This window comes from Falco peregrinus, chromosome 9 (assembly GCF_023634155.1).
Source record: "Falco peregrinus isolate bFalPer1 chromosome 9, bFalPer1.pri, whole genome shotgun sequence".
Taxonomy (NCBI): domain Eukaryota; kingdom Metazoa; phylum Chordata; class Aves; order Falconiformes; family Falconidae; genus Falco; species Falco peregrinus.
The window spans coordinates 3,938,054-3,952,671 of NC_073729.1; the positions used below are offsets into that span (position 1 = coordinate 3,938,054).

At 40.1% G+C, this 14,618-nt stretch overlaps 1 protein-coding gene across 7 annotated transcripts in view; it reads right to left on the reverse strand.

Annotated features, from left to right (window-relative positions):
• Positions 1-14,618, reverse strand: part of AP2A2 (adaptor related protein complex 2 subunit alpha 2) — a 46,274-nt gene that overhangs the window by 12,700 nt on the left and 18,956 nt on the right. For 4 of the 7 annotated variants that reach the window (XM_055814210.1, XM_055814211.1, XM_055814212.1 and 1 more), the window contains exons 3-10: positions 10,159-10,301; positions 9,336-9,529; positions 5,446-5,575; positions 4,308-4,409; positions 3,096-3,204; positions 2,438-2,588; positions 1,842-2,010; positions 585-722 (exon numbers count right to left, since the gene is read on the reverse strand). In XM_055814210.1, coding sequence (XP_055670185.1) covers positions 585-722; positions 1,842-2,010; positions 2,438-2,588; positions 3,096-3,204; positions 4,308-4,409; positions 5,446-5,575; positions 9,336-9,529; positions 10,159-10,301 — 1,136 coding nt within the window. The remainder of the gene's footprint in view (positions 1-584; positions 723-1,841; positions 2,011-2,437; positions 2,589-3,095; positions 3,205-4,307; positions 4,410-5,445; positions 5,576-9,335; positions 9,530-10,158; positions 10,302-14,618) is intronic. The other 3 variants (XM_055814213.1, XM_055814207.1, XM_055814209.1) reach the window with 1 other exon arrangement.

A 14,618-nucleotide genomic window follows, 5' to 3' on the forward strand; every position in this document is an offset into this window, starting at 1 on the left:
GCATTTATACTGACCTGTTCTTTTAGAAGTAGTGAATTTAATTTACATTATCTGCCAAGTCAGGGTAGACTGCCCACAGCAACAAGACAGTGCAACAGGTAAGTCAGCTAACACAGTATTAACATTAACTTCTCTGAGCAAAAGACTTTAGCACTTAACTAAGCGAAGTAATTTCCATAAGTACAGGTTTTAGCTACCATTCTAGGAAGGTCATTACGAGTATTTCAGCTTATGCACTCTTTTCCTGCTGGAAGAAGAAGATAGAGATCACGCCTCTCTTAGCTGACGAGGTGTTGGTTTAGGGAGTCCTTAGACAGAGAACATTCTCACAGCATACACAGTATGAAGTTCTACCTACAAATAATTGCTTATCTTACTAACTTCTGATGCTTCTAGTTTAACCCAAATGAAGAACATTCTTCGCTATTAGACTACAAACTTAGGTCTTAGGTTACTTTCTTTTTTAAAAAAAGAAGAACCATGAAAAAAAGATTCTGTTACAGACTATGCAGCATCCCGATTGATAAATGACGTATATGGTGCCAAAGCCAGCTATGAAAAAATTAAGGAAAGAAATTTCTCACAATTTCTTCTCTAATGGAATAATCAGCAGTCTCCAAGTAATTGAGCATTTCAGCCACAATCTGTTGGGCATTGCTTCGGTCACACATTGCGTACAGGAGATCTACAGCTCTTTGTCGTACACTTACATCTCTTTCAGTCTGCAACAGGACACACAGCAAAAAGTCAAGATGATTTCACCTTCACTTGGAAAGCACATGCAATTTACTGAAGAGATCAAACACTGTAATCTATAATCAAATTTAAAACAAATGCATTTTCATCTTTCAGATGCAGAATGAACTTGGGTATATCCTTCACAAAAGCTATGAGTTTCTCATGTTATTCTCACTTTCACCTAGAAAAAAAAGTCACTGGAGAGTCAAGCAGCTTCCTGCCTTTAGATATTATTACAAAAATTCAAGTCATCAGGTTTTGTTCCTGTAGCATAATATTCAAATCCGTGCAAGTGCTGAAAGGATGGAGAAGTTTCTACAGAATACTCCACTACTACCCTACATGAATGAGTTTGTGGTCTGCTGTGCACTGGGTAACTGGTACTACTGGCCACAAAAGCACTAATAACTGGCTGACATTGTCAAATTGTCACCAGGCCAGTGAACGATTTAGCTACCTGCAGGTTTAGTGTTGGGCTTGCCTTGTATCGACAGAAGCCCAGCTAGAACAGCTACATACTTGAAGGTTAGACACATGTATTAATATGCTACAGCATGAGCTTGGAAGAAAAAAGTACATGTAAACACTGAAGCGTGCAAGTAAATTTACATGCAAATCAGTCTTCCTCTTTTGACTCCTTTTTCACATGAAGATGGCCTGGGCATGTGTCTTTCTGGTTTCCTGACTGTCTGATTCTGCAGCGGAAATTAATCTGCTCCACTGCCCCTCATCAGTTACTGCAGCAGGAGTAGTGTCTGACACCAGCAAGACAGTAGCAAACCAAAATCTTCCCAGCATAAAGAATTATCCATCTTCAGCCTGCAGCTTGAGGAGTTACCACAGTATCACAGGGGCCACAGCTGCAAGCGTCAGATTTACTAGCAAGCTGCAGAAAAACTGAAGCTGACCTATATTGTTGCCAATACAGCAAGATTTTGCAGGATTAAAGAAAAAACCTAAAGCAAACTCCTGAGAATAACTCATTCGGTCTCAAAGTATCATTAGCTTAATTAGGGATAGGGGGCTTAGGGCAGTGGGGGAGAGGGCATTGAGGCAGGGGAGAAGACAACACTCAAAACAGAATTGCACACTTAAATATTTACCTTCAATGCATTGATAACTGTTTCTATGTGTGTTTTCACAGCCTCATGTGAGAATTCAGAGCTGGCAAGCGTGCACATGCTTTCCAGTGCTAGGTAACGCAAATTAGTTTCTCGGTGCTGCAAGAACTGACCTAGCTGGTTACAGGCACGGACTAGTAGATTTGGCTCACTGCACAGAACAGGAGAGAAAGTGAAAGGGTTAAAAGCAACAGGTTTGAGAATACCCAATATAGAATACTATTTCTGCAGTGGAAATTTCTTTAAATGTCTCAGTGTCTGCCAGAACGCCTCACTGGTGAAATGAAAATTCAAATACTATGAGCAAATAATGTCAGTTGGACTAGAGTGGTAGAGTCAATACAAAATACCAAAAACACCTAGAAGCAAGAAACAAAGCAATAAAAAGTATGCTGACAGCACCACAGTTCATTAATACTGTTCAATTTCATTGCTGTGGTTGCGTCCCAGTCTAGCAAGCAACTTCATATTCTGTTCTCCTCCCCTTCCCTCCCAGTAAAATTCCATTTAGTGTTCAAGACAAAGCCACAGCTTTTCACTTAAACATTCCTCTCAATAGAAGTGTTCTCACAGCTCACCTGTCATGATGTATAATTAAGCTTATTGCCTCAAACAGCACGGCATTCTTTGCATTTGAGTGTTGTACTTTTTTTGACTTTGGTGGCTCCTGTGCTTTGTTAAGAATAGTTTCCAGGCATTCTGTTAGACGACCACGTACCGCAGGGTCTTCTGGAGAAGAACAAGCCGTTGGACAACTTCGCTTTGCTCAATACCCTAATCACTACCTCAGGCCTTCCACCTTGCTAAATCTGAAAAAACTGCAGTATTCTGACCCGTCAAAAACAGCTCACCCTCCCGCAATATAAAGTTGGCAAAAGAATTCTAAGTCATAGTTCTATTTGGGTGAGAACAAAAGCCAAGCCAAACGCGATCTACACCGTAGTAAGTTTCAAGGCTTTAATACAGTTGATAACATTAAAGAACATTTAAAACTGTAGTTGCAATTGGTTTGTAAGATGCACACCAGTTTGACACCTTGCTCTAAGCTACGTGGCCTTTTGAATTACACTGTGTTTAATTTTAACAAGCTGAAACACTCAGGAGTACAGACGTCAATATCCTTGTCTTAGGACAGTGTGTGTGCACTCCAAGTTAAGGTAACAGCACAGCACAGTAGCTCTTGGGAGACAGCATACCGAGTAAGAGAAACGGCCACTGTTGTGATTTGTGCATTACCTGGAGGTGGATAGCACTGTAACAGCCTCAGGAGCTTCACAGATAACCAAGGAGCAGGAACAAAGTAGTATGTGTAGTCCTGAAGATCTGTTGATGCAGAAGTCACAATCTGTAAAATAAGCAGACAGCATGATGTCAACTACTGGACTTACATGATGCACAATGATGAGGGGGACCCAAAGAACACAGCAGGTCACCTTTGACAGAAGCTTACAAAACTATGTCACAAAACTACTGTTTAATTTGGTAGATTAATTAGGTGCAAGTTGTCATATTATATCAGAGTCCTTACTAATAAAAATTCATTTTCACAGATACAGTAGTCTAAGTTTACTTTGCTCAAATAAATGCTAATTCTTGCTGCTCCATTACAGTACAGCTGTGCCCTTCTCTCAGTACTCTCTTGCTTTTAAATATTAGACAAATCTTCACATTTGAAAAGAAATTAAATTTCTCTGGACTACAAGTAACCTTGGGTGTAACACCACATAAATCTGGGTCTAAATTACCTTTGTTAAGTAGTATCCTTCCATGTCTTGCATACCTTCCAGAAGACAAAGCAAAACCAACAAAAACAAACAGAAAAGTAGCCTAAGTTTTCCAGCACACAATGCTAACTTACAGAAACTTCCTGCCACTCCTTGCTGCACCCCCTGCCCCTGCTTAACCGCTACACCCATTTACAGGGTATGAAATACTGATGATTATTAACCTAGCAGCAGCTCTAAAGGGGGAACAGGAAGACAACAGATCTTGTAAGAAGCTTTGATACAGTTAAAAAGTATGGGCTGTATTTTTGAGCGTTCTGTGCAGAAGTTTGCAGAATCAGTCTTTGATCCCGCTACTCTTTGCAGTTATAGTAACATAAAACAAGGATTAAACACTCAACTGCATCACGAAGATTCTCTCAGAGTTGCTAAGTAGAAAGAGAAAGACACCTTTTTGATGCATAGACTTGGAACCATAGCAAAGATTACAAAAAGAGAGCCTGGGCAAGACAATGCAGTTTTCTGTCCTGGTAAGCAGCAAGCGTTAAAAGAGGTTAGTTGAACAAGCTATACAGTGAAACTGAATCACCTTTGCTTTTAATGGTACACTAAACTAATCTGACCTAGAAAGCTGAATAAATAAGCAACAGTAAGCAAACCTGACCTAGAAAGCTGTGTAAATTAAGCAACAGTGAAGTATTATCAGGGTTATCATCAGACTCACTCTGCTTAATCTAGACACTGCCAAGGAGACTGAAGTTTTAAACTCTTCTGGGTTCTTCTGTGCCAAAGTGGTGATCAGACTCGTAGCTGCAGTAACCACACCCTAGAAAACAACAAAGCAACACAATCAATTTTGTAACAGCCTAAGATGCTGCCAATTAACACCTTTCACTTCAATTTTGTTGTATATTTAAAAAAAACCTTAAGTTTATCCCCATGACAAAGCCCCACATTAAAAAGCCCTTTATTTGGCTAGCAGCTAGACCAATTAGACATCTTCAAAATACAACAGGATTTTCAACAACATAATACTGCTACAGCTGCAGAGCATTTCATGCTATTCTTGTATAGCTTTGCTTCGTACTTGTACGGTACATCTAAAATAAGAGAGCTAGTATTAAAATAAAGTCTGGATGCAAATTGCCTTATTACACAAGAGAAGCATAAGCAGAAGAAAGAAGATGCAGCAGATCATCCAGGAAAGGGTTCTGACAACCCAACATGAAGAAAGTGCTTTGCATAACACAAACATATTACTGCAGACTAAAGCATTCTTTATTACCACTGAAGCACAGGTCTTAATAGCCTTACTTTCATAAAGTAAGTATTACAGGAAGAAAAGTAGAGCCTTTTATCAAGACCAATAGGTTTTTCTGAACTAGCAAGGTAAGAATGACAATGTGGACACCACAGAACAAGGAAGTCCAAGCACTGACAAACCACGCCTTGCATTTTTAGTGCAGGTCTGATGTTAAAATGCCTAGGAAAATGAGTACGACACCTATGCCATATGACTTAGGATCAATAAGGCACAAGATTGAGAGGAACTTTTTATAAGGGCACATAGCAACAGAACACGGGGTAATAGTTTTAAGCTGAAAGATAATAGATTTAGGTATTAGGAAGATATTCTTTATTGAGGGTGGTGAAACACTGGAACAGGTTTGCCCAGAGAAGCTGTGGATGCCCCATCCCTGGAAGCATTCAAGACCAGGTTTTGTTTACCAAAGCTTGAAGAAAACAGCAACCCACTTGCTTGAAAGACTCAAGAAGAAATAAATCAACAGCGTATTTAACAGCAGAAGCTGCGTCATTCTCCATACAGAGTAGGCCCAAGAAACATAATGAAGCCGATTTACCAAGTGCTGATCATTAAGGAGATGCACCACTCTAGATGTCCAGTCTCCCATGGGGACAAGGTCAGGCGAAGTTCTGTACAAACGCAGCAAGCATAACGCAGCACTCTGCTTCACACTGTCCATAGTATCTCTGCAAGACATAAATATGGACTTAAAAATACAGTGATTAAGTCACAGCAATCCTTGCAGGCCAGCATTACGCTAGTCTGCACTGACTCAGCATCCCTAGCCAGGCAGCATCTTTTCAAGAGAAGTTGAAACAGCAGTTCACTAATTCTTCCTATGTTACAGTATTTGCTGTTCTTAATTTTGTCCAGTAAGCTTAACCAATCAAGTTTTCAACCATTACATATGCCGAGCAGCCTCTGTTATGGATTCTCTGCAACTCAGAATGACATTTCACAATCTTCAAATCAGAATTTAAAGTTCATCATTAGACAAGCACAAGCTCATCTAATCAAAAAAACAAGCCTGACTCGAACAGCTAAGGTACACTACTATGCTTTTAACCAAAGCTGGATCTCCTGATAGGTCCTGCATATTAAATACAAATCATTAACTATTCAACAGTGTCAGTACCTACAGCTACCATGCAAGTTGGCTAGCTATCACCAAGCATGCAACCCACAAATCTCTTCACCTTGCCATCCATGCTGCTGGCACAGAAACGGAATATTTTAAGATCAGCATGCTACTATTCTAGTTCACCGAACTCCCTTTCATAAAGCAGTCAACTAAGCATTTTGTTTATTGCACAAACAACAGCCAAAAAACGTACAGAGCATTAGCAGTCATAGTTTTAAGAGGCAGTTTATATGTGCAATCTTGCTTAAATGTTCAGCAACCTCCACATACTCAGCAGAAATTAAGTCCACCCATTCTTTATGAATTTACCAATTTTCCATAGATCAATTTGTACCTTGGTTAAAAAAAAGATGCACCAAGAAACCCAAAAACCTATTCCTCCCCTCCCTGACCACTCCTTCCCTCCAATTTATAATTCAAGCCAAAGGAGCTACACTGACATTGCAAGTTTAATTGACAGCGCTCATTCTGCACAGGTCACTTATGTCGTACATAGACATATTTATATATATAAAAGTGTGCGTACATTCTTTTGAAAATGCAAGAGGAATCATGCCCTGAAGACTGATCTTGGAATATAAACAACACTCAAAAGTTCAAACAAGTCTGGACTAAAGGTGCTGTGCTCTATCTGTATTGATCACCCCAAGTGAAATTTATGAAACTTTTTTTAAGGTTATCTCATTAGAACCCCACAACTCATCAGTGTTGTCTCCACTATGCCACATGGAGAACAGCACCTGGCAAGGGCACTGCAGGACAGGACAGCAACAAGCCAGACAGGGGGCCCAGAACGTGCCATCCCTAAACATGCACCTTTACATAGGGAATTCCATGTCTGAGAAAGGTGGAGGTACACGATAGATTCTCCCCATTTCCTCCACTAGACCAGACCCATACTGAGCATCATATGCCAGCTGCTTATGATTCTTTCTGGCCCATACTACATTGCAGCTCCACAAAACAGTAACAGTATTCAAGCGTGGCATTATAGAGACACTATTTCAAGGCACTTGGAAGTATTTCCTAAGACTCTTGCTACAACTATGTATCACGTTATATCCTTCCTCTTGTCACCAACTCAGACAGTGCACATAATACAGTCAAAATTAGTGTTGCATAAGCAAGCACATTTCCAACACTTGCAAGCTCCAGTGCTTGACATTTGGAGAATTAATACAGTTCTTGTGCAACATGTTGCTTTTTTAATATTAATGTAACACATTAGTTTTTTATAAAACAAGATCCATGCATACTCGAAAAAAACATTTCATATCCATAAGACAGTTTAAATGCACTGTTTGCACTTGCACATTTTAAGTTCCAAAATAAATTAGCCCTGCAATCACAAGTTTCATTTCAGATTTACTTAGTTCCAGACATTTGCCAGGTCTGTTTAGAGACTTCTATCTACACAAAGGGAAAGTTAGAAAATTAGTAGTGACCATTTCTCATTTACAGGAATTTGTGTTTACATGGCTAGTAGGGGAAGCAAGAAAGTTCACACAGCAGAATATTCTCACATTCCTTATGAAGTCAGGACCATTTAAATAAGACCTTCAGTTTATAACAAAATTTGTAGCGTAGACCTATTTTGGTTCATTTATTTCTTCTTTTCATCAGGAGAGATAAGGGAAAGTAACACACATTTCAGGAGGGTTCACAGCCACAAAACTTCATCACAGCTGGATCCACAGAACAAAACCTGGATCACAACAAAGCTTTGAAATCCTATGCAAGATACTGACAGAGTCTTTGTTTCCATATTGTACCTGCACATGTATATAAGCGCCTCCATGCTCAGGCATATCAAAGTATCGGCAGTTACTGGAAATTGCCACTGTTGCGGTTTAACCCCATCTAGCAACTAAGCCCCATATGCTCGCTCACTATCCCCAGGGTGGGATACGGGAGAGAATCAGAAGGGTAGAAGTGAGAAAACTTACAGGTTGAGATACAGTTTAATAGCAAAAGCTAAAGCCACGCACGCAAGCAAAGCAATACAAGGAATTCATTCGCTCCTTCCCATTGGCAGGCAGGTGTTCAGCCATCTCCAGGAAAGCAGAGCTCCATCACACGTAACAGTTACATGGGAAGACACAACTCCATCACTCCAAGCATCCCCTCCCCCAACTTTATATGCTTAGCATAGCTTCATAGCTGGTGGCCAGTTCAAAAGTGGTGTTCTCTCAGGGCTCAGTACTGGGACTAGATCAGTTTAGTACCTTTATCAATGACCTGGACAAGGGGATTGAATGCACCCTCAGTGCATTTGCAAAGGACCTGGGGGTGCTGGCTGACAGCTGGCTGAACATGGGCCAGCAGCATGCCCAGGTGGCCAAAGAGGCCAATAGCATCCTGGCTTCTACCCAAAATAGCGTGGCCAGCAGGACCAGGGCAGTGATTGTTCCCCTGTGCTCAACACTGGTGAAGACACCCCTCAAATCCTGTATTCAGTTTTGGGCCCATCACCTCAAGAGCTGCATAGAGGTGCTGGTGCGTGTCCAGAGAAGGGCAACAGAGCTGGAGCACTCCTGTGAGGAGCAGCTGAGGGAACTGGGGTTGTTTAGCCTGGAGAAAAGGAGGCTTGAGGGGACCTTACTGCTCTCTACAGCTACTTGAAAGGAGACCGTAGGCAGGTGGGGGGTCAGTCTCTTCTTCTGTGTAAGAAGTGACAGGGCAAGAGGAAACAGCCTCAAGTTGTGCCAGGGGAGGTGTAGATTGTATGTTAGGCAAAATTTCTTCACTAAAAGGGCTGTCAAGCATCGGAACAGGCTGCCAGGAAAGCAGTGGAATGACCATCCCTGGTGATGTTTGAGGAATGCATAGATGTGGTGCTTAGGGACATGGTTTCGTGGTGGACTTGTTTGTCAAATCCAAGTGTTAACCCACGACTATCTCAAAGGCCTTTTCCAACCTCAATGACTCTATGATCCCTTTGGACAGTTGGGGCCAGCTGTCCTGGCTGTGTCTTCTCCAAGCATCTTGTGCACCCCCAGCCTACTTGCTGTTGGGGTGGTGTGAGAAGCAGAAAAGGCCTTCATTCTGTGCAAGCGCTGCTCAGCAATAATGAAAACATATCTGCATTATCAACACTGTTTTCAGCACAGATCCAAAACACAGCCCCATACTTGCTACTATGAAGAAAGTTAGCTCTATACCAGCTAAAACCAGCACACAGTCACTATTTGTACTGCAAGCCCAGGGCTGTATAGCTCCTAAGCATAGATTAAGCTGCTGCAATGGAACCAAGTAACTGAAAAGGCTTATTGGTGTTGTATTTGAAGGACACATGCCATACCTACCCAGCTACAAGTATTTTTGGAATTTCTCCAGCAAATGCTTCCGCCATCTCCCGGCTACCCACATTAGCAATACAATGCAGAGCAAGCCCCATGAAGGTGGGGTTGCGGCTGGCCAGATCATTCTTGATCGCATTGTTTATTAAACGAATCAGCTCACTGTTAGAGTTCACTAGTACGGAGATGAAGAGATATCCCTGTGATTCAGAAAAAGGAAAATGAAAATTGATTTTAGCTGACTTCTGTTAACGCCACAAGTCATTCCAAGACATATATTTCTCCTCCAATCCAAAACATATGGGCAGAAATAAATATTCAGATAGCAGAGAAGAGGTTATAAAGATTAAGTGAAATAAGCAAAAATTAGTAAGTTTAGTGATACCCTAATTTACTAAGTGTTTCATCAATCTATTTCAGCATATACTCAAAAGATCATTTTAGATGAATGGGAGCAAATCAAGAATTCAGCTTATTCAAACACTACTAACTTACATGTGCCTGATAAACACAGCCTCACCTAGGAAGATTTAAAGAGATGTTCTGAAAATTAAGAGGTTACTTACCTTTTAATGCAAGACTCAAGGCAGTTTCTTAGCAAGAATAATAATTTCTACACAGAGTACACACTTTAGCTTTTACCATTAGTACAAGATTCCCTGTACACAAAGGTGTTTAAACTTCAGAATCGCTATTGGATTCAAAATAAGGCTTTTAAGATGGGGGGATGGGGGCACGCTGGAATGAAGCAAAGTCCTTTACAGACTACACAGCCAAGACAGGATATTAGACAGAACAGCTTATCTTATATAGAGACAGAGTTACTCACAATTTGTTTCTCTGTGTATCTATTGGAACTGAGCAGGTTTACAGCCTCCATGTGACCAAAGTCAATGTCATGCCCCAGAAGAAAAATGAAAAGCAATTTGCAGACATATTTTTTCTTACTGTAACCATCCAGAGCCTTGTCACCTGGAAAGCAAAGAAACAAAGAACAATTAAGTCTATGTTGCTCCTATATCCTGTTCTCCTTCCTCCGCAGCTCCACTAAGGTACCTCATCATACCTTAACAGTAAGAAGATTTACAGTTGGACCTAGCAATTAAGATTGACACTTGATTCACTACATATCACCCTACAGTAGAGGGACAAACTGAGGGTTCAGCTATTGCAGTATCTGAATTCCACAGATTTTAAATGTGCTAATTATTAGCTTCTATTCACTCTACAGCAAGCAAAATGCTAAATATACCCACTTATCCCCGATTTAAAGGGGTATAAGTCTCTACATTTTGTGCTGAACACACGAAAGTTATCACAAACCATTATCAACAGATGTCAGACAAACAACTCCTCAGTTTTAGAGAAAAAAATAGTCTCAGTCATAAAACAGGTAGCTTGTAGCTCTTCCTAATAGCTCAAGACAGGAAAATTCACCACACTGATTAAGTGATAGCTCATCTTTTTCAACAAGACATTCACATAGTACTAGTTTTAATTACTTCTCCAAGTGTGAAATTCATTTAAGGGGAAAAAAAACCCAAATATTTTAGTGCTAATTCCACCCTAAAGGACAATCATGAAATAATGCTGTCATCTAGTCCCTGAATTATCCTGCTATGTCCTTGAAGTATTTTCCTGCAAAGAGACAATACATATGCATTTATTAGATTTTGCTTTTCCTGCTTCTGCTAAGAGCAGCTGTATCTTTCATACACATGCCCTCTTGTTAAACCAATTACAAAATCTTTATCACAGTTAAAGGTCTTGACACACCTCCTGAAGTACACTACAGTAGAGAACTAGGTAGCAAGAAAATAAAAACAGCAAGTCTTTTTAGAATGATAAAGTGAAGAGATTCATATATTTTTTCAAGGCTTTGGGATGTAATGAGATTACCATGGAGTGTTTGTAAAATCAAAGTATTCATAAGTGTTTCAGTTTTCCAAGAAAAATGCATCCTAAATAGATTTTGTCTTATGTTGCAGTACTGCTGTATTGTAGAAACTTGTAAAAGCTACATGGGACAGTACAGCAGCTTACAGCTCATCAGCCAGACCACTTTTCCTGAAGGGCTACACATGAACATACACTCTCTGCTGAACATTCCTTCCCTATCCCAAATCAGGAGACAAAGGAGTGCCCACTGGATCAGGCAAGCCTGAATGCTAACAAGTTCAGTCAGGGTAGCAAAATTTTAATAGACACTGCTGCCTAAAAGGCTACATAAGCTCCTCAGCTTCTGCATTCTAAGCCCAGAATAACTAATCTGTCATACCAGTGTGTATTCCTTAGTGATGGGCAAGTTCAGCCAGAACAGCATTGCATAAAGTAAAGCTTAAATAACATATCCCTAACTCATTGCCCTCATGAAAAAAGCTCCAAGCTGCATTTTTTTTAAAACTTCAGATTTATGTAATAGGCAGCTAAATATATAATAAAGAATCATAGTATAGAAGCATCTCCTACTTCCTTCTCATCCACTGGTGCAGAAGCAGGTTAGATTTCTCATGCCACGTATCTACAGCTCCCATAGATTTCATGCTACACTCGCTGACCACATGAAAGCAATGAAAACCTACCAGTATAAATTTAGCTTGTGACGGAATGAACACTACCATCAATGTGTGAAGCCATGTAATACTAGCGAACCAAGAGAAAGAATACTGGCACGCTTAAGTAGAAGATGATAAAAGGTTATGTCTACAGGCTGCAGCTATGCATTTTGGTAGGTTGGTTTCTATTTTTACTCTAGAAACTTATTTAGTTTTATTTCAGCTGAGAAGACAGATTGAAGCACACAACTGTTATGTTAATACAGAAAACGATACCTTAAAAAGTGTCTACAGATTCAGATTTGAACTGGCACAGACAGCTTATCACTTGCCAACAAAAAGCAGCTTTACCTTAAAGCTGTTTTTATGCTGCACAAAGAAAAATTGCCTTCAGCTCTATACCACAGAAGCCAACACAACGTCACATTAATTGGATACATGAAACAGCATTACCAAATATACTCATGACAGTGAAATCCCACTACACTGGATCCTGTAAAGATTCTCTGACAACAGCTAGTTCTGCAGAATGCTGTCCAAAGATGTTTTCTTCACATCACATTTACCGTTTCCTGCCATAAGGCTATTTTCCTGCTGAATCAGCAAACAAATCCAGGGCAGTTTGCTTTACTAGAAGTCTGATTTAACATTAGAAGAACCAGAGTGAAACATCCAGACCGAGAGGGAGAAAGGTTTTTTGTTTTGTTTTGAGGTGGAGTTTTTTTTAGTGTTTATGTGTTTCTTTGGTTTTGTTTGGTTTTTTTTCTTCTTTGGAAGCAATATGGCCAGAGGGAAAACTAGATATTCAGCCATGTCTGTCTATCTGCTGTGGTCTTCAAACTATGGCTTGAACAGCCAAGGAGTAAACTCATCTGTACTTACAACAAGGGAAATGAGTACCATCTTCTTGGGAAAGTAATATAATAGGAGGTATTTAAGAGCTGAAGCTTCCTGCCACCTCATCATAGCAGGGAGATGCAGATCAAAGATGCCTGCCTTCCTTAAGAGAAGCAAGAGAAAAAAGCCACAGGAAAAGGTAGAGCAACAGCTTTAGTTTTTATGTATATTTCAGCTGCTTCGGAAAAGTTTCTGCAAGCTCTCAGGATTTGTTTTTCCAATTGCTCTTCTGCATGAGGTACGGAAGAGAAATAATCTGTGAATAAGCCAGGGGGGCTTTATATTGCTTTGTAAGAACACACCAACTCATGACAAGCCAGCTGTTTCCAGGTGACTGAACAAAGGGACAGGTAATGCTGAATACCACTACCAGATACTATTAAGGTTCACAGAAGGGGAAACTAAATTAGCTGAATCCATCTTCGTCAGTGCTCCTCTAGTGGCAAACATCCACATAAGTGAGGACTTGCTGTGGTGTTTAATAGCATTACTGTAATTAGTTGCTTCTCTCAGAGATACAGATACGCCTACAGGCGTCAGAAAGTAGCCTTCACGTAAAAAAATGACCATAAGTGAAAAAACTAACTAGTCTCCAAGACTCGAGCTCCTGGGAGTCCAAGAGATTGAACTGCAGCTGTCTGTTACTGTACGATCCATCAGCAATACACAAAGTCACAAGTATAAACCCTATTCTCTCACCTTCCCAAATGAATCTGGTGTTGACTTCGTGAAACCAGAATGGAAGAGGGAGTACAGAACATTGTAACTCATTTAATGAGGAACATAAGCAGATGAAAGTATGTATACTCCAAACCACACTGATGTTCACAACAAAGTATAGCAGTTGGGGTTTTTCCCCCCCCCCCACAAGTTTAGGACCCAGCTATTTAAAATGTTACATCCTTCCAAGATAGCAGTACTTTAAGAGCTCAGATTAGCAAAGTCCTTGGATCTTGGGGTATTTGAAGCACTCCTGATAGAAGCTACGCCACACAATCAAGCTCAAAACACGCTGACGTTTCCTTAAAAAGCAGCTTCCTTCTCCATCATGTGCTATCAAAGAACAGTATTTTAAAATCAGTACCTGAAACACTTTAAGACAAAAAATACAGTTCACTGGCTGCTTTCAAAAGTTTTTGGGCCTTGTTTGCAGAACTACAGTCGATGTGAAGGTTCTCAGTAACAGGCAAGCCTATAAACTAAGGCAAGTAACAGTTCGTATAACTCTTCTTTAAAGCCTTATGATGTTCTGTTATTGCTGGGAACTATTTTTTAAATTATATTATTTTATTAGCTGAGGTATTTGAAAGTAAGAGCATTGCAGTCAAAGCTCTCACTGTAGTTGTCGAACTCCAGCTGTGTTTTGAAGAAGTCCGATTCAGATTCTTACTGAAATTTCAAGTTTAAATACTCAATTCCTCTCCCCCCCACCTCCATGTAGCATTTACAAAGTTATAAAAGTTCTATTTTAAATGCTACTAACAAGTCTCATTGCTTAAGCATATACTAAAATAGCACAGCTTCCCCCAGCCTAAAGCAAACATCCAAACAAGAGCAGAAGGAAATTTCACATGTTCTGTTATCTTTATTGCAATACACAATCATTTCTTTTAACTCAGCTCATTTTAGAATGCTTTCGGGAACATTAGCAAGTACTGCAAATCAAGTCAGCAGAAACAGGAAGGATTCAGAACGCACGTCAGCAGGTTTTGAGCACACTGGGCATTTCAAGGGCTACTTGCTTTCCCTGGAAAGTTTATTAGTAATTTTTCTAAGCTGATCAGCAAATAGTACTATTATTAAGAAAGAATTACTGTTTTCACATTTCTGTGCATCA